This window comes from Amblyomma americanum, chromosome 3 (genome assembly GCF_052857255.1).
Source record: "Amblyomma americanum isolate KBUSLIRL-KWMA chromosome 3, ASM5285725v1, whole genome shotgun sequence".
In the NCBI taxonomy this organism is placed as follows: domain Eukaryota; kingdom Metazoa; phylum Arthropoda; class Arachnida; order Ixodida; family Ixodidae; genus Amblyomma; species Amblyomma americanum.
This window is the reverse complement of record NC_135499.1, coordinates 36,765,608-36,786,108: the sequence shown is the minus strand read 5'-3', so window position 1 is coordinate 36,786,108 and position 20,501 is coordinate 36,765,608. Positions and strand designations below refer to the sequence as shown.

Below are 20,501 nucleotides of genomic sequence, written 5' to 3'. Positions count from 1 at the left end.
CACGCATTTATTCTTTACATCCTCATTTTTCTTGATTCCGCTCTCTCTCTCTCTTTTATTTGCACGCTTCACTGATAGTGGCCGAGTTGGTGCCGATTGACGGGTTCATGCCCATTCTTGTTTATAAATCTACTTACTAGTACCACTAGTCTATTTGTGGAAACCCGTCTTGCCTTTCCCGATACACCTGCCCACTAGGCCACACAACGGCGACAAACTAATTAAGAATGAGCGCCGTCGTTTGGCGTGTCTCGTAGCCCACAATGTCACTTTGGGACGTATAGAAATTCATCAGTAAATCAGCAGCGTACGTAGACGGATATTTTAGTAAAGCATTGTGCGAAATTCTGTCATAGGCGTAATTGTTAAATTCCGCTTGTCTTAATATTATTTTATAATTATAATTCATAATAATTAGCAATAAAGGTATTGAGTAATTCAAGAACATCAAGAGAATTCCAGAAGATCGTGATGCACCCTTCGATTCCTGCGAAAAAGGTCATGGTTTATTGCGCTACTATGACAAACATTATTCCAGCTGTTTTGCGAGCCGTGCGTGAAAGGTACACAACAGTGGGATTTTGAAATATTTAGAAAAATTTATCATGCCACAGTAGTCATTCCAAGTATTTTCTCAGATTGTTCAAAATGCAAAGAAGCCGAGAAAATTGTTTCAAACATCAGGAAACATAAGTCGTGTCAGATTAGAAATTCTAAATTTGAGAAAATTTGCTTCTTGCGCCATATTCAGGCCTCATTTTCGCAGTGAGGTGTTCGTCAAAATATGGAAGTTGGTGCGTAGGACAGCACGATTCATTGCTTTTATTTCCGGAACACTTTTTTTTAAGGGAAGAAATAATTTTTAATGCTGCGTCCCCGCGTCTGATTCCGGCGTTGCCCTGTACCTGCTCTTCATTGCAGTACATTTCGCCGCCGGCTGCGAACATACACAGAACCAGCTCCCCACTGCACTGGGATTGGAGGCTGCCAGTTTCGGCAATGCAGATATATGCTCAAGGGCACGGTCACAGAAAAACGAAAATGAAGCGGCCACGTAGCCGGAGCATCAGGATAACGGGAGATGCGGACAAAAGAGCACTGCAGCCACGCTCCCCACCCCGCAGCTGCGAGAAGCACTGTGAAATGCAGGTGCCGCTTCAGATCCGAGCACAAGCAGACTGGCTAGTGTTCCACCAGGCCAACAGTACTGCTCTGCCCTCCTGCCAGGAAGCACAATTTGCGTTCTGATAACAAGGAGAGTGAAAGCCGCCCCAAGAGATCGTGCCGCATTCTGTGAGCGAATCGGAGTTGTGCTTTTCGTGAGTTTGGCCACGGGAGATCCAGCGGCCGTGGTTTGATTGTGCCCATGGGCGGAAAAAAGTAGAACCGAACGAGATGGCCATTTTACACCTCCTTTTGCAGCAGACGAAGGTGCTGCGCAGCAAGAACCAGTATTTAGAGGCCATAGAGAGGACAGGTACTGACTCCTTATGAGCTACTTACAGGACGGAGAAAACTATAAAGTCTGCCGTAGCCCTCTGGATGCCAGAAGAACTTATTCAAGAAAAAAAGTTTGACTGACTCGACGGTTAGAAAGCGCACTGCCTTTGAACGGAATACGGGCAATTCATCACATCAAGCCTTCACCTGTCTCAAATGGATCATTACACTATTGTTTAGGCTCATCGTCAAAGTTCAGAAAAATCGACTGCTGGGCGAGTTGGTGCATGACTCGACGATACAAGGCGCAGGAGTAGGCAGGACGAACAAAGAAGGAACACGGACAAGGCGCTTACTGCAACCGTAGTTTAAGGGACGAGCTCGCCTTTTACAGTCGGATGCAACTCATTTTATTATTTTCTCGCTTAAAATAAAAAGCTACAAACAGCCACGCTTTCCGCTGCGCTGCCTTGGAGCACTCGACCACTGCAGCAGCCTCTTCAGCGCTGCACCGCACTGCGCTGCGCTTTTCTGTCGTCGTGCTGTTTTGTCGCTGTGCCGTTCTGTCGCTGCGCCGTTTTGTCCGGCGTTCCGTTTTGACGCATGCTGTTTTGTCGCCATGCTCTTTTTTCCCTGCGCTATTTTGTTGCTGCGCTGTTTCTTCCCTGCGCTGTTTCATCGCATGCTGTTTTGTCGTGTGCTGTTCTTTCGTGTCCCCGGCACTGCCACTCACCCCAAACTGTTCTGCCATCGCCAAAGCAGGGAGCTCCGGCCCACGCGTCGGCGCCCCGCAGGATTTCCCCCTGCCGGGAAAGGCCTAAAACTAACACATTCGCTGCTTCGCGGTCCCCCACCACCTCTGGATGTAACTCTCACTCCGCCTGCTTTGCAGCGGTGGAACAGATCTCTCGAGTGAAAAAAGGACAGAGCCCCGATAACGGGCCCAGAAAACTAAATTCCTTCCGTTTCATGATTACCCAGAAAACACAAACATATGACCTTTGTGGCTCTATGGAACTGTAGAGCACTGCTGAGGAATTACAGTGACATAACACATATTTTTGGGTCAATGTTGCCTCTAGCTTTGTGTCTTCGGGATACCAGAAATGGCCCACAACATGTGAATATCTTAAAACACATGCCTTTTCGACGCGATCGCGAGCCGGCAAATAGACTCTCGGGAGGCGTCGCAGTTGTCATTCAAAGCGCCGTCCCTGCTCAAGAAATCAAACTTAACACAAAACTTGAGGCAGTTGCCGTTAGCGTCGATGCGTACATAACAAAAATTGGCAGTGGCTTATTCTCTCAAGTAATGTCCGTCTCTTAAATACGGGAAAAGCCATATATTGTTGCCCAAGCTCAGCAAAAATCAGCTTCCTCGATTTAGCTTTCGCATAACCATTAACCATTAGTGCGGCGTTCGCGTGTCCCGGCAAGGAAGAAGCGATAAGAAGGCTGCGTAGTACTGTACTGGGCGACAGCTCGGATGCTTTTTTCAGGCTGCGCTCATGCAGGTGCTCGCGTTTTGTAGAGCCACTGTTGACGTCACTTGGCGCGTCACTTATCACGCCGGTAACACTGCGGCGGCACGCATCACTTCCTCCATCGCAATTTGGAGAGTCACGGTGGCTGGTATCGGTCAGGCGGCTTCCTGACTCGTTGACGGCACCGCCTCGCAGGGCTGTTTCCGCTGACCACGGGTGCAGGGCTTGTTGCGGAGCCAGCGGTTGATGGTGGCGGACAGTCTGAAAGTTCTGGATAACAGGTGTCGGTATCTCCTCCCCCACCGCAAATGGGGACGCCGTCGTCGCAGCAAATGGTCGTAATTGTGCCGCCTCCACGTGCAGGATCCGTTGGGTGTCTGCACCTTGGCCTCGTACGACACTGGCCCGGTGCGCTGCAAGGTAGTTGCGTTGAGCCTCCTTGGTCCGCTCCAGAAATTGTGCACCAGAACCTGTTTATCCACTTGACAAACAGCATGATCAGCAATTCGCAGCGTCGTTTGCTGGAACTGGCTTGCACTGACTGTATGCGACAGGGCGGGCTTTAAAGCGCCCAAATGAGTGCGCAGCTGCCGACCGAGGAAAAGATAATTAGACGGTGTCTCAAGTGTCGTCGCATGCGGTGTGTTCCGATATGCCGTCAGGAATTTACATAATGTTTCTTCAAGGCTTTCTGTTGCCGGGCCTTTGCGTAAGGCGCTCTTTACCGTCGGCACAAAGCTTTCAGCCAGTCCATTGCTGTTTGGGTGATAGGCACAAGTGAAAACTTGCCGAACGGCGTGCTCTTTCATGAACGCTTTGAGCTCTGACGATGTGAACTGTGCGCCGTTATCACTTACAACTGTCTCCGGCGCGCCGTATCGAGCGAACAAATCGCGTAATCTTGCTATGGTTGCTTGCGCGGACGCACATGTCATGACGTACACCTCCGGCCATTTTGAATGTGCGTCTACAGCCACTAGCAGCATATGATTACGGAACGGACCCGCAAAGTCAATATGGACACGTCACCATGGACGCGTAGGCCACGACCACGGGTGCAATGACGCCTTTTGTGGCATGTTGCACTGCTGCAGGCATAGCATGCAGTGTATCGCTTGATTTTCGAGGTCTTTGTCCACGGATGGCCACCATACGTAGCTTCGGGCGAGTTCCTTGCTTCGTACGATACCTGGAAGTCTCTGGTGTAGCTTCTCCAAAACAGGATGTTGTAGCTCTGGTGGCACGACCACTCGCATTCCATGCATCAGGCATCCTTCGTGGACAGTCAGTTCACTGCGTCTGTCAAAGTAGGGTTTCAGGAATTTATCAATATGCGAAGGCCACCCTTTCTTGGTGAAATTCAGGACTAGGCTGAGAACAGGATCACGAGCTGTGTGGCGCGCGATCTCTTTGCTTGTCACAGGACGAGATGCCAAGCGAAGCGCATAAGATGTCTCACTCGTGTTGTCCTCACCACCCATTGTTCATAACGGAAGTCGCGGAAAACAATCCGCGTCAACGTTGTCGGCTGACTTTCGGTAGTCAAGGTTATACTTGTAAGCTGAAAGCGTTACAGCCCACCGTTGTAGTCTTGTGGCAGCTATTGCTGGGATGCCGCTCTTCGGGCCAAGAATTGTTTGTAGGGGCTTATGGTCAGCGATTAACGTAAATTGCCGACCATAAATATAGAAATGAAATTTCTTGATGCCAAAAATTAAGGCAAGCGCCTCCTTTTCAATCCGGCTATAGTTCTCTTCTGCCTTTGATAGAGTCCTGGAAGCGTAAGCAATTAGTCTCACCGAGTTGTGTTTCATAACATGCGATAACACGGCGCCGAGACCGTACGCAGACGCATCGCACGACAGTTGCAGCGGTAGTGCCGGGTCGTAGTGCGCAAGCACTTTGGCTGATAACAACACTGCTTTGATGGCTTGAAACGAGTCCTTGCATTTTCGGTCCCAGGACCAGGAGACGTCCTACTGTAACAATCTGTAGAAGGGTCTTGCAAGCGTTGCCAGTTGCGGCGCAAACTTGCCATAGTAGTTAATGAGACCAAGTAGGGAGCGCAGCTGTGCCACGTTAGTAGGCGCCGGGGCTCTTTCTGCTTCAACAGCTTCAAGATTTCTTAGGTTATCTTCGGCAGTAGCTCCTGTCACAAGAATGTCGTCTAGATAGCATATTAGTCCTGACAGTCCCTTCAAAAGGTTATCCATAATACGCTGAAACAACGAAGATGCTGAGGCGACTCCGAAGGGTAGCCTGTTTACAGCAAACAGCCCTTTATGCGCATTCAACGCGAGGAGCTTTTTAGAGCCCTCCGACATAGGCTCTGTTTAGATCCAGCTTCGAAAAGTACCGCCCTCCTGCAGGTGCACATAGTATCTCATCAAGCCTAGGGAGAGGGTACTGCTCTGTGTGTAAAACAGGGTTCACAGTCGTCTTGTCCCCTCACACACGTATTGTCCGTCCCTTTTAACAACCGGCACGATAGGTGATGCAAACTCGCTAGTATAATCTTCCGTAATGACGCCCATCTCCTCTAGCTTTCGCAGCTCTTCCTCCTCTGCTGAACGTAGTGCGAAAGGCACGTTTCTAGCTTTGAGAAACGTTGGACGTTTTTCCTTAAGAAATAAAGAAGCTTGCTCACCTTCTATTTTGCCAAAGGTATCGTCAAAAATGGTGCTATATTTGTCTAGGAGTACTTTCAGTCGCGCGCCGTAGCTATCTTGGCTTGCGTCAAGGTGTGAATCGTTGCCTAGCTTGTGCAAACTGCAGATTTCGTCCCCGTCCAAGCACAAATTAAGCTTCGAGCCTCTCGCGTCTTAGAAGAGCTGGTCCGCCGTAGTCTATGACGTACAACAGAAGGTCATCGGCTTGATCTTTGTACCTTACGGCTGCTTTGAAGACGCCGCAGGGCTGGACAACTTCTCCTGTGTATGTTTTCAGTCGAGGTTCCGTCGGGTGGAGTTTTAAAGGCGGCCTAAGTCTCTTGAACTGTTGCCTTGATATTACAGACAGCGTAGCGCCTGTGTCTAACTCCGTATCACCTTGAATTTCGACATCGACGGTAATGGGACAACGGGTTTTCGGAGACAGCATCTGGACGTTTCCCGTGTATCCACTTCCTTGAACTCGTTGGCTCCTGCTTGGGACCACGGCAGGCACGTTGAACGTGGCCTTTCTTGCCGCAGTTCGTGCACTTATCTGCGATATGCGGACAAGCGCGGGAAAAATGCTTGTCAGAGCCGCAGGGATAACACCCGAAAGAATGCTTTCTTTGGGCTGAGCCTTCAGCGCTCATTTTGTGAAACTCGTCGACAGCTTCTGTAGCGTGCGCTTCCTGAACATTTTTTCTGAGCGTCTTCCAAAGCAAGTGCGCGCTCAACGACTTTTTGGAATGTCAGCGTTTTGTCTTCCGAAAATAAGTATCGCTGAATGTCGGTGCGGAATAAACCGCACACAAACCTGTCACGAAGCGATTCGTCCAAAAAGGTGCCGAATTCACAAGTCTGAGTGTTTTTTCTGAGCTCGCCTACGTACTGTGCGATACTTTCATGTTGCAGCTGACATCTTCTGTAAAAATTTGCTCGCGCTCCGGTCACCGACACTCTCGGGGTGAAGTTCCTTGAACGTCTTTTCCGACGGCTTGTTTGGTGCAGTCAAAGATTTCAAGAGGCTGTATGACTTCGGCCCAATAACGCTTAGCAAAGCATGCACGGGCGCCTTAGCGTTTTTTTATGGAGGAAAAACGCTAAGGCGCCCGTGTGCTGTGCGATGTCAGTGCACGTTAAAGATCCCCAGGAGGTCGAAATTATTCCGGAGCCCTCCACTACGGTACCTCTTTCTTACTTTCTTCTTTCACTCCCTCCTTTATCCCTTCCCTTACGGCGCGGTTCGGGTGTCCAACGATATATGAGACAGATACTGCGCCATTTTCTTTCCCCCAAAACCAATTATTAAAGTGACCAGTCGGCGAGGTGAATTTTCCAGCGCCATGGTTTTGTGGGGATGATTAGAGTAGACGACGAGAGGCCTACTGGTCACTTGTTACAGCAAGTGCCACACTATAAAAAGAATTTTTGTCAAAACCTCAGCATAAATAAAATTAATGAAAATTTACTACATGCATAATATTGCTCGCTACACTAGCTACGTCACAAACAGATCTCGTACAGAAGAAACGCAAAGTATGGTGGACACAAGAGTGCACATTGGCAAAAAACAAACAAACAGCAAAGTAAAGCCTCGGTGTCACATATATTTAGGACCCTAAATTAAATTTTAAAGGAAAGAGGTGTGAAGAAGACGAAGTGGATTAACCGAAGAATAAAGAAGAGGAAGAAGCATTCGATGAGGTGGAGAAAGATGATTGGTGGAGAAGCATTCGGTGAGGTGGAGAAAGATCATTGGTGGAGAAGAGAAGAAGACGACAAGGCATACGTGGACTAACACCGAGGCTATAAAAGGGCGAGGGAGAGCGTGGCACGGGGGATGCGAATGTCCGGACCCCGTAGAGTATCTGTTACGGGTCCAATTGGACTTATTTTTGGAAATGTGGCGGAGAGTTTGAAGGATGCTTCACTCCCGCCACCGGTTGGCGCGGTATTGCACTACCTCCGGGATCGGCCTTGTCTTTAGCGCGTCTTTACTATCGTGTCTTTCTATCCCATCTTTCATATCTCCTACTATCTGCACGTGGTAGCGATTGTGGCTCGGCTTGAGCCAGTGAGCAGGCCTGTGCACTTTCCTTTTCTTTCTTCCTGGCAACCACAGACAGACAGACGTGGCACGGGGGGGAACAGCAGAGAAGCAGCAGAGAAGCGGAAGCTCCGGCGGGTCAGGGACACATCGGCTGGAAGAGAGCGACGCCGGCTACTGCTCCGGTGAGCTCGCGTTCTACGGCTTCGCATCGTGGACTTCCTGCCGTGCCTGAGCCCGTTCTGGGGAGTCAACGGAGGACGCTACCACCTGCTACGGCCAGGGGTGTCTCCAGCGCTGTTGCCACCCATCCGGGTGGTGCCCCCAACGCCAACAACAGCATAACCTCCACGGGCGCTTGTACGGCGAAACCAGCGACGCCAGCCCAAGCACGTCAAAAGCCGCATCGACGCCGGCTACTGGATCCATACAACGCCGCAGCCGCACCGAACCAACCGTGAGCACGAACGCCGACCGCTAACAGTAGGACGCTAATAGTAGACGCTTGTAGCAGTGATCCCGCGTCGTGTGTATTTATAGTCTTTGTGTGTTGGTTAGCTTTGTTAGTTTTGTGTGCCAGTGTGTGTGTCACGTAGGGTGATTAAATGTGCTTGTGTGTGGGTACACCTGTCGCCTAGTCCACTCTTTCGGTCCGAGTGTTCTCCGGGGAAATCCGTGACAAAGAGAACTCGAAGAGAAGGAACGCAAAGTATGGTGGACACAAGAGTCCACATTGACAAAAAAAAACAGCAAAGTAAAGCCTGGGGCACTCTCCATAGATATCCCACTACGGAGAACTTGCTCACCTTTAAAGGGCTACAGAAAGGGGTGTTTGAGCTTGATTTTTAAAATGCTTGCGCTATGTAGAGTACAGACCACCGAGCGTCCACGCCGCGTACAAGACCTCAAAAGCGAGCGGGAAATTTACAAAACATTTTTTTTAAAATTCCCGCTTTCGCACCTCGCGGTGGCGGGCTTTCGCGCGAAAACCTGGCATACGACGTCACTTCGTGCAAATGACGTCAGCAGCCGGGGAGTTATCAAATTCTTTCAGACGTCACGCGCGCCGCAGCCGGAGGAGGTAAGGGAGGGGCCGAGTGAGCGGGGCCAGGCGATAAGCGTCGCCGTTCTGGCGTGCGAGAGGAGAGGGAAAGGCTCGGAGACGCGGAAGTTCAAATTTTATCTGCATATAACTCAGCTTCCACAAAACGCATTAAATAATTCTTGCTGGAGGATAATTATGAACCGTCGTCTTTTAACATCCCAGACATATCGCACCTTTACTGAGACCCCCTTTCTGGGTCCCTTTAAGAGGACCAAGGCCAGAGCTCGATTCATTCGAAGAAATGCTGAGAAATCCTCGTGGCAGAAATGTGTCAGTAAAAAGTTCAATGCCGTCAAAGAAGTACTTTTTTGCATGCAGTCTACAGTTCATCTCACTATGCACTCATTCCTAAAATACAAAAACACAACTGGAAAACAGATTGCCGACAAGTCACGGTACAAATGAATCTTATAATTTGACGATTATGGATTTTTATGGCGCATGGGCGTCTATGGCCAAAGAGCGCTCCATGGCACAAGGTACTTTCGACTTCTCAAGGTGGGGTCAAAGGTCCATTTCCCAAGCATTTCACCCTAAATAAGCCGAGCACCAGACCAGGGGAAAGCTTGTACCCATGTATCACCGGTTGGTATCCGGCGGCACTGGGGATCGAACCCCGCACCTCCAGCATGCGAGGCGGATGCTCAACCACTTGGCCACCGCTGCGGTAATCTTAAAACCTACTTACAGTTCAGGAAATTCACAAAGTCCTGTCTGCCGGCAAGCAGACTGCAAACGGCCCTGATAAAGTACATTATCAAATGCTAGCCCATCTCTCTGAACTACCTGTAGAGGCACTTTGAAATTTTTTTAGCTAAGTTCGGGTATCGGAGAGAATGCCTGAAGCCTGGAAGAAGGCCATTATTGTTCCATTTTTAAAACCCGGAAAACCACATAACATTGCTAGCAGCTATAGGGCGATAGCCCTCACCAGCTGTCTAGCGAAATCCTTTGAAAGTGTATTGCATATCAGAATAATCTTCGCGCTCGGCTACTGGCCCGGAGCTCCCAGGTTCGAACCCGACCTCGGCGGCTGCGTTTTTATGGAAGCACAACGCTAAGGCGCCCGTGTGCTGTGCGATGTCAATGCACGTTAAAGATCCCCAGGTGGTCGAAATTATTCCGGAGCCCTCCACTACGGCACCTCATTCTTCCTTTCACTCCCTCCTTTATCCCCTCCATTACGGGCCCGGTTCAGTTGTCCAACGATAGGAGACAGATACTGCGCTATTCCATTCCCCAAAAACCAATTATTATTATTATCATTAACCTTCGTGTTAGAAGACCGTGAGCTTCTCGATCAGAGGTGGGCATTTGACCTAAAAATCTCGACCTCACCTCAACATAAAAAAAAAATTGGCGGTGGTTTAGCTCTGGTTAAACCTGGAGTGACGCGATAGCTACAGCTGGCCGGGTGGAACTTGCTCAGTTGTGTTGCAAAGTCAGTCCTTCGCCGCTCCGTTTCGCTGGGCGTTCCTTCATCTTCGTCCCACTTGACACGGCGCATGCGCGCAGCTGTTGCAACTCGGTTCACCCTAGCTCGGTTTCGCCGGTGCGCCGCCAGCAGCTGCTCCGCACTACGTGACCAACAACGTGACAACGTGGCGGCGCAGCCACAGGGTGGCGGTGCCGCCACGCTGAAGGCTCGAAATGCTACTGTAATGTAGCGATCGCTACAAAAATTTGTCGACCTCACTCAACCTCATCAGGTGAGGTCTCCTGAGATGCCCTCACCTCACTTTTCCTGAGGCCACTGGCGACTGCACTCAACCTCAAATTTGAGGTCGGCTGCTCGACCTCAGAAAACAAAAACGAAAAGCGATTAACAATTTGTTCAGTGAAAAACAATTTTGAGAATCTGTTGAGACAGGAAAGCCAAAATGATGATGGTTTTATTGTGATGACAATAGCGGCACTAAGCTTTCTGTAATTATTTATTAAGGTGCATACAGATTCTATTTATGTGCACGAATTAGGAGCTTATAATCTGGGATGAACCCTTGGTGAGTTTATGGCCTACGGGTAGGGGTGTCCCTTACGCGGTTACCATGAGTATGTCGGAGGTACTTTGTTGATTAAGTTTGCTCCACTAGTGTAATAACATAATTAGTGATGACATATGAGTGCGACCTCATACCAGGTCACGTGACAACGATGTACTGTGACGTCATACCAGGTCCCCACCTGCCCCCCTTTTAAGGTCCATATGGATCCCACCTTGCTACACATGCGCGCATGAAGCATTACAATGAGTGCCCACAACCTGGTCCACATTAATGACACTGGGATTTTCCAGTAGGTAAACACGCGAGCTCTCATGTACGACTACCGCAACGATCATGAAACGACCCGCCGTTGACCCTCGAGATGTTGGCGATGATGATATTGTGACGAAGAAGACAACGAATTATGCAGTGGTGAGAGCAGGAGCGCTCGTGCTCCGCCAGCAGCCATTAAATTCACCTCACTGCCATCGATCATCGCGTCTCTTTCTTCGGCTGGCCACCACGCAACATTTGGTGGAGCTTGCGGGGTATCATCGGCATCCCGCGCGTCAGCCATGGTCGTCGGCTGCGAGTTCTTGGCCTGCGTCGCCTGGCCGTGCCCCAGCCTTTCAGACCCAAACAGACCTCGCCTTGCATAGTTTTGCATTTTTTGGTGCAATAACACCGCTATGCTGGTACGTTCGCCCTGTGCTGCGGTGTCAGCATAACATTTGATTTTCCAAGGAAAAACAAGGAACAGGATGCTAAAGAAACCTTATTTGGAAGGATATAAAATGAAATTGTATTTGCATCTGCTTGCATTATGGAACGGGAATATACAGAAGTAGTGCGAGATTCGAAAGGGGAAGACACCGATCAAAAGCCTCGATGATGTTATACAGGGTTTTCTGGCTTCGTGATTTCATCATCAGATCAGCAGATGTCCTTGTTAGGAACCGCCTGAATCCCATCCATTCTCTCACCTGTGCCGATTGCTCCAGTTTCTGTTAAGTCGCTGTGTAATGTACAGCCCGATCCCCCTTACTCGATTCCAAGGCAAGCGACGTCAGCGCCAGCAACGAGCATCACAAAAACCAAGCAGTCTTGCTTTCGGCCATCCACGCGGTGACGGATTCATTGCATGTTGGACTGAACTTATTTGTTTGCGGCATCAGCCAGAGCTACCACGGGTCAACGTGAGTTATGTGCTTTGCGCACTCCCGGGAGTTTGAGCCGACCGGCAGGCAGCTACGACTGCTATGCCAACGGAGAAGCGGGAGGAAGAGTGGTGAGCCGTGATAGCAGCACTCCTTCCAGGAAGACGAGAGGGGTGCCTCCTCCTGTAAGCTAGGGCTTAGCGGACATTACAGTGCCGCACCAAAGGCTGGCTAAGAGCGGACTACGGCATCCGGTTGTGCAGACAGGGGAAACTGAACGCCAGCGTCATTGTATGAATACTGCGGTGGTGCACTCAAACTCCACTTTAGAAGCGGCACTCGTCGGAGTAAGTCGCGGCAACTGAAAAAAGTCTCGACCTCAACGAACGACCTCACTCAACCTCAAGTGTGAGGCTAAGGTCTGATTTGCTGACCTCACTTACAAAATTTCGAGCCGTCGCTGACCTCACCGCACGACATAAGTCTGAGGTCATTTTAAGGTTGAGGTCGACCTCTTGAGGTTGCCCACCTCTGTGGTTTTAAAAAGGTGTGTTCCACTACCGATCACCTGGTTCGTCTTGGAAATACTGTCCGAGAAGCTTTCATACACAAACAGCACTGCCTTGCTGTATTTTTAATTTGGAGAAGGCATATGACACAATGTGGAGATTTGGGATTATTCAGGACCTGGTTGAACTGGGCATCAATGGCAGGATGTTGAAATGCCTTAAAGACTTTTTGTCTAACCGTTCATTTAATTTCTGTCTAGGCTCTACCCTTTCGACGCAATTTATTCAGGAAGAGGAGTACCTCAGGGGTGCATTTTAAGCACACCTCTATTGTAAAAATGAATTTTCTTAGGAAAGTAATTCCAAGGTCCGTTATATATTCTATGTAGGCGATTTCCAGATAGCTTGCACATCCTCCAACACATCAACATGTGAAAGACAAACAATAGACTGGCCACTTGGGCAGACAGAAGTGGCTTCCGTTTTTCTCCACAGAAATCGCCGGCCATTCTTTTCTCGCTCAGATGAGGCATAGAGATAGAGCCCACCCTACACCTGAATGAAATAGATTTACCCGTGAAAAATAAACAAATTTCTAGGCATAAAATTTGACAAAGCTCACTTTCCTGCCTCACATAAACGCATTGAAAAAGAAAGCCTCTCGATCCCTGAACATACTCAAAGTGCTGTTGCAAAAACGCTGGGGGGCCGATAAGGCATGTCTCTTACAAGTTTACCATTTCGTAGTACGCTTTACCCTGGATTATGGATGTATTATGTATGGGTCAGCGGTACCGTCGTACCTTAAACAAATGGTCCCAGTACGTAATTTAGGTTTGCGTTTTTCCACTGGTGCATACAGGACGTCGCCCATAAACAGCCTTTATGTAGAAGCTAACAAGCCATCACTTGCAGACAGAACGGTGCTCACATGTTCATACATTCTAAAAATTCGTTCACTACCTAAGCACGCCTGTCATGAAATAGTCACAAAGTGTCCATCTAAAACACTGTTTAACAACAGGCCGCAAAGCACCAGGCCACTGCTCTTGCATTTTTAAGAGATGTGCCAAAACCTCGGCGTACTGGACACATTACCTGGCATTGCTGGAAGATGAGATCTACTACTGCCATGGTGCAATTTCCCTGAAAATTGATTTCACTCTTACACAGTTCCGCAAAAAACAAACTCCACAACAACATACAATGAAAGAATTTCTTGCACTCGAGGAAAAAATACGGTACTTGCATAGCTTTTCATACAGATGGCTCAAAAACAGATGTTTATGTTGGAAGTGCAGTGGTACAAGGGAACTACAATCAAATAGTAAGGCTAACATCTGCCTTCACTGTTGAATGTTATGCAGTCTGTGTAGCCATTGAAGAAATAGTAAACGAGAATCTCTCAAACAGTATTACTTAGACTCCTTAAGTTTACTTACTCATCTCCACCCTAGAAATGCTATCACTCCTATACTTGGTGGTATCATACACAACATAGCAAGAGCCACAGTTCAAGGACAAAACATAAAACTCTACTGGGTACAGAGTCATTCGGAATTAAAAGGCGGCGAGAGAGCATACTTATGCGCTGCTCCATCTCGTGACAATAAAAAAAGGTAAATATACCTTTAAAGATTGCAGTAACTTAGTTCATCGTAACATAAGGAAGGAATGCCAGTCCACATGCAACAACGAAGTAAATAATAAACTGCACATGGTGAAACCAGTTTTAGGTGAATAGAAGTCCTGCACCCACAAGGAACATTTCAAGGAAATGATTATCTGCCGTCTTCGTATAGGACACACACACACCTCCCACACAATTTCGTACTGACAAAACAACATAAATCTGTTTGCGAAAAATGTGGAGATAAACTTACAGTTAACCATATTTTATTCTCGTGTGAAACTGGAAAAACAAAGGACAAAGTACTTTATGGAATTTCATAACGAACACATTCTTCATTCTACACTACTTTAGGAGATAATGCAATTGATATGTCATGTGTTTTTAGCTTTTTTAGAGAAATGGAATTTCTTAAACAATTTTTTACTGACTGGTCTGTTTGAATTTTAATAAACCTCAGCCATTTTCTCACCCTTAGAAAAAGGCTGAGTCTTTTATTTAATTCGTTGGAAGCCTCGAGATCCTTGCCCAGCCAAAGATAGCTGCTGAGACTACCCAACCCTCTTAAAAGCTTTTACTAGCACCCATTTCTATCCAATGTGTTCACTAGGTAGTAGTAACTTTTGAGGCCCTGAACACCATGTATGGTTTTTCAGATTTCTATAAAATTCAGCAGAAAACTTTTCCTCTCACTCATGCTCGGCGCATGATGGCCTTAGTTGCCTATGTGCCATAAAACACAACACAACAACTTACCAACTCTATCGCACAGCTTTTGCAGATTTCATGGAAGTTTTAAGGTTTTCATTTGAAACGCCCTTGTATATAGCTATGCATGTTTGCTGAAATTAGTACAGTGGTGTTGAAATGAACACTTTCGTGATTCTAACAAAACAGTCAGCATCGCTACTCTGAATTAAGTCCACGCTTAGTGGTATTTGCCACTTGATCACATTTGCTTTCGCAGTGAGGGATAGTAGCGCGCCGCCGCTTATTCGCTCTATGTATCTCTGGCGGGGCGTCGCACCGGCGGGATGATTCTTGCCGCGCGCACTTCTTCAAAAAAAATGTCGCATGTATTCCGGGCTTTACGAAGAAAAGTTGTCATCGAATGTAATAACTTTTCAGCTCCTTATTGCCTGAACCTGGCTATGATTTGCAGCACCACAGGCTTGGTCACCCATTCTTGTACAAACAACGCGGTGGGCATAAAACAAGACTAGCTGTATTTTTTTTTTGTAGGCTGCTGCAAGCAACTGCAATGAAGCATCTGTTGACTTGTCTTTGCAACTTGGGTGGGACAAAAAGTTAAGAAACAGTCCTTCCACAATTTATTATAAAAAACGCATGAGTGGGGCAGCAGAGAGGCAATTTACAAATGAGGACGTCCAGCGTTCTCTGAAAGGAGGTCCTGCTCACTGCCGAAAGATCAGCATCGTGACGAGGCCTGCACAAAGAAAAAGTCATGAGACACATATTGTGTTGGGACAATGCTCAAACCAAGTTGCAATGCTGAAGCACTACTGTACGTCACTCTCATAGTGACTGAAAAAGCTTGGAACGCTTCTACTCTGCAGCAATGTTGTTGAAAAAATAACATTATTAGCACCATCAAACATGCAGCTTTCACAAGGCTGAAATGCCATTTTGCTCCGCAACACACAGAATATGAGGAGCATCTTTTTTTGCAAATCATACTCAAGGCAACTTTGATAGTTATGGTGCAATTTTCACAAAATTTCTGCAGTATAATGAATGATGGCAGCAGAATGAAAGAGCGAATAAAACAATATGCCTGCATAGCTTCAATTCACTGCCGAGTGACAGCAAACAACCTCTGAAAAAATCCTGCATTAAAACCAGAGAGGGTGAGAAGAGATTGTCAGGTAAGGGAGGGCAACTTGCTCAAGGTGGGGATGAGGTTAATGAAAAGGGTTAAGCTTAAGGACAACGCATCGAGCTATGGAAAGAAAAATGATAGGTGTAATGTTAAGAGACCGGAACCGGGCCGAGTGGGTGAGGGAACAAACGAGTGTTAATCATATCCTAGTTGAAATAAAGAGGAAGAAATGGGCTTGGGCAGGGCATGTAATCCGAAGGCATGATATCAGACCACCGCAGCACTGTCAGTTTCACCATGTGTTCTGTGGTAAAATAAACCGCTTATAACAATGCTGTCTTTGCGCATCATCGGTTATAACAAATGAATCTGGTTACTGACAGCCAACCTTAAAAGATACAAAACCACGGAAATGCTAGAATGACACCAGCCAAACCACGCTCAACACAAAAGTGCACGTTGTAGTGAAAGAGCATATACAGTAGCCAAAAGGTGATTCGGACTCCAATAATTCGGACTTGTAGGATATTTCGGACCTCGATGAGACACCATCAGTCACCCCATAGAAGCGCATACATATTCGTGATGGATATTTCGTACTTAAAAAGTCCGAAAGTTCGATGTTTCGGACTAATTTCAGTCGCCTGCGATCCAAAATCGGCCACCATATCGGCTTTTCGCCGGCGCAAAAGGCGCCATCTTGGATTGAGGTGGATTTACGCTGCAGTTGGATTGGCTTGACATACAACTTTCGGTACCTCATTTTTGCCAGTAGAGGTCCCTGTGATCTCTTACACTTCGAGGTGGCAGCCAGATTGTCATCGCCGTCAACTTCCTTTTGTTGCCGACGTGAAGGTGGCCAGATTGGAAAGGTGTGAAAACCGGCGTGGGAAACATGGCCCCGCAGCGTGCCGAGGCCGTGCGGCGGCGCTGACGGCAGAGGCGCGGTAAGGCGCGCAGCGAAAATGAGCGCATCGCGTAGGCTAAATTTAACCACTGAAGCGAAAATGAGCCCCGTTTGCATATCGCGCGTTTTCTACTAGTGTCAAAGAATGGATCTTTATCATAAAATAGTGTTTCGTCAACTTGCATCATTATTCCCATGAAATGTGCTGCTTCACAAGCAGAGTTTGCATTGCATAGCTGGACTGAAGCGCATTTTGTGCGTGCACATTTAGGACTTGAGGGACTCTGTTAATGCCCGAAATAATTTAAATAATAATATTAATTGGTTTTTGGGGAAAGGAAATCCCTAAGGGAAGGAATAAGGAGGGACTAAGAGAAGAAAGGGGTGCCGTAGTGGAGGGCTCCGGAATAATTTCCACCACCTGGGGATCTTTAACCACAGCACACAGGTGCCTTAGCGTTTTTGCTCCATAAAAACGCAGCCGCCGTGGTCGGGTTCGAACCCAAGAACTCCGGATCAGTAGCCGAGCGCTCTAACCACTAGTAGCCACCGCGGTGGGTAGGATGAAGGCGCCCCAAAGCACAAACCAGGTGCCCCAACGCACGAACCGGTTTTTTTTTGCCGCTTGCGAACCTGTAGCATGTATGCCATCTTGACGCTCATGTTAGCAATGAAGCAGCACATCTGGCCATGAAATCGTTTATTTACAAGTGAGGGGGAAAATTTTTCAGAATTTGATCTACAACACACAAAGCTTCGGTGTTTTCCGTTTCTTCTCACTATCCTCCTGATTTATATATATCCTTAAGGAAAAAAATAATCCTTGTGAGGAAATAAAAACGTACAACTATGCTGTCAGCGTAACAGAATGCTCAAAACGACTAATTATTGGCACATATCACTAATTGACTGTAAAATACCTCTTCCGCAGCTTCGACATGCAAGCGCGTTCGGCTGAATGCATGCGCAAGTTCGTTTTCAAGGATGGTGACAATACTGTAAAATGATACTGAAGGCCTTGTCGGCACTTGGGATCGCTCGAGACCACTTGGCAAACATTACCTGGCAGGCAGGGGAAGGGAACAGAAAGTTTTTTTTTGTTTTTCTGTATCCCATGCCACACCCAGGCGCAAAGCACAAATGCCCCACCTTCTTTTTTGTTGTTGAAGGCATCTCGCCCTCGGATGAGAAAACGCTGCTACAGACACTCCAATACAGGCGACGAAACGAACTGAACTGACTAACTGCTACGGGGTGCGCAAGGCCGACGCGGCTGAGCTTACCGCGCCACTAATAGCAGCGCCACATTCCTCCTGGCGGCATCGGTGTACAGAGGGGTCACGTGTGGCCGACGGAAAGCGCCGCGGTCTTCACACTTTCCCAATCTAGCCACCTTACCGACGTTGTCGCGGGCAGTTATTGCTTGTCCCATACGTTGAAAATTGGTTGTTGGGGGAAGGAAATTGTGCAGGAGTTATCTCACACCTTGGTGGAAAGGGATAAAGGAGGGACTGAGAGAAGAAAAGAAGAAAGAGGTGCCGTAATGGAGGGCTTTGGTATAATTCCGACCACCTGGGGATCTTTAACGTGCACTGACATAGCACAGCACACGGGTGCCTTTGCACTTCGCCTCCACCGAAAAGCGGTCACCGCGGCCGGGTTACAACCCGGGTACTCCGCATCAGTAGCCGAGCGCCCTAACCACTAAGCCACCGTGGCTGGGCCCCTTACGTTTGCCATTCACCGTTTCGTCACTTGGGTTTCTCTGACCCCGTCGACCGAGTGGCGCTCAGTCTTCACGAAGTTACATCCATTCGCCGTTTTGTGATTGCGTCCGGCGGTTCCGCCGCTTTGACCGAAAAGTGCCTTATCTTTGTGTGTGTTTGACGAGCAGTGTGGTGCACACTCGGGTTGTGGACAACATGGCCCTGCCGGGTCCGTCAAAGAAGCATGGGAAGTATTCCATCTAAATGCGGTGACCTTGCTGTCTAGCATGTACGGTGAAAGCACAACTTTGGCGCGAATACAGGTGCAAATCGTCGCCAGCAAGAGAAAGTTGCCATAAGGCAAAATCAGCGACATTTTTAAGCCGATTTCATCTCAATAAAGTGATTTTTTTGAACTTCACGGATTTTTCGGACTGTGATTATTTGGACCATTTTTCGGGTCCCTTCGAGTGCAAAAAATCCGTCGGCGACTGTACCTCTAGTTTCATGAATTAACCAGCGGACTCTTTCTGGTATTATCCCTGGGTTGCGTTGGTGCCCGCAAAGACTTAATTAGCCACTTCACCGTCCAACGGTGAGTCACGGGGGTCCGCTTCTACGAAAAAAAAAGCTTGCTTGCTTTCACCAATGTTCGTGATTCTTACTTCTGCAGAATTCCATGAAAACATCTAAGAGAGAACGTCCCAGACCAGCCCATTCAACGAGCAGAACACGTCATGTTCAGGAACGACACGTGATCCCCTTTCTCTCTCTCTTGCTTCGCCGCCCACTGTGCTACTGCGGCTCCTGGAAGCTTGAGAAGGTTCTAGGAACTGACCGGGAAAAGTTCCAAGAAAACGGAAGATTCCCAGCTGTAGCATTGGGATACGCGTCCATGATTCTTCCCAAGGGTCGTGCCCATGAAACCTGCTGCTTGGCTGGCAAGGGCGAGAACTGGAGGCGAAAACTCTATTAAAGGGCACCTGTCTGCCTCATCGGGAGGACTTCCGTCATCATTTCTTATCCTGTACAGTCTTTCATTTGCTGCATGATGTAAAGAGAAATGTCTTGTTTTCTCCGAGTCTCCCTCCCAGTCTCCTCCTAATTTCTCTTGCGGGCCACCACTGTGGAATGTGGCACACAACAACATGTGTGCGATGCACACCTGACCATGCATATGAATACAGTGGGCACACTGGGGAAGCTTGCATGCCACAGCGATGCAAAGAAAGATAAAAGATTTTCTACTGTGCCAAGGCAAAGGAGAAAGTGGGGGTCCTTTCAGTGGAGAAGTCCATTACTTTGAGGTGTGCCACTGATAAAAAACACACCAGTGCATTTTTTTTTTTTTTTGCATTCTGTACGGAGACTGACCACGAGAACTCAAGTGCTGCCTAATCCTCCTTTCCCGGTTTCCCGCGGCGCGCGCTACATTGGGGATACCTATACCCTATCACCCCACTGAAGCAAGCGGTGTGTGTGTGTGTGTGTGTGTGTGTGTGTGTGTGTGTGTGTGTGTGTGTGTGTGTGTGTGTGTGTGTGTGTGTGTGTGTGTGTGTGTGTGTGTGTGTGTGTGTGTGTGTGTGTGTGTGTGTGTGTGTGTGTGTGTGTGTGTGTGTGTGTGTGTGTGTGTGTGTGTGTGTGTGTGTGTGTGTGTGTGTGTGTGTGTGTGTGTGTGTGTGTGTGTGTGTGTGTGTGTGTGTGTGTGTGTGTGTGTGTGTGTGTGTGTGTGTGTGTGTGTGTGTGTGTGTGTGTGTGTGTGTGTGTGTGTGTGTGTGTGTGTGTGTGTGTGTGTGTGTGTGTGTGTGTGTGTGTGTGTGTGTGTGTGTGTGTGTGTGTGTGTGTGTGTGTGTGTGTGTGTGTGTGTGTGTGTGTGTGTGTGTGTGTGTGTGTGTGTGTGTGTGTGTGTGTGTGTGTGTGTGTGTGTGTGTGTGTGTGTGTGTGTGTGTGTGTGTGTGTGTGTGTGTGTGTGTGTGTGTGTGTGTGTGTGTGTGTGTGTGTGTGTGTGTGTGTGTGTGTGTGTGTGTGTGTGTGTGTGTG

General features: G+C 48.1%; 1 protein-coding gene and 1 pseudogene across 1 annotated transcript in view; both read right to left on the bottom strand.

The window, feature by feature from the left end:
• Positions 1 to 1,182: 1,182 nt before the first annotated feature.
• Positions 1,183 to 6,225, bottom strand: LOC144123681 (uncharacterized; annotated as a pseudogene).
• Positions 6,226 to 15,316: 9,091 nt separating this feature from the next.
• LOC144124520 (motile sperm domain-containing protein 1) overlaps positions 15,317 to 20,501 on the bottom strand; it is a 91,712-nt gene continuing 86,527 nt past the window's right edge. The window contains exon 6 of the mRNA XM_077657243.1: positions 15,317 to 15,455. Coding sequence (XP_077513369.1) covers positions 15,424 to 15,455 — 32 coding nt within the window. The 3' untranslated portion in view covers positions 15,317 to 15,423. The remainder of the gene's footprint in view (positions 15,456 to 20,501) is intronic.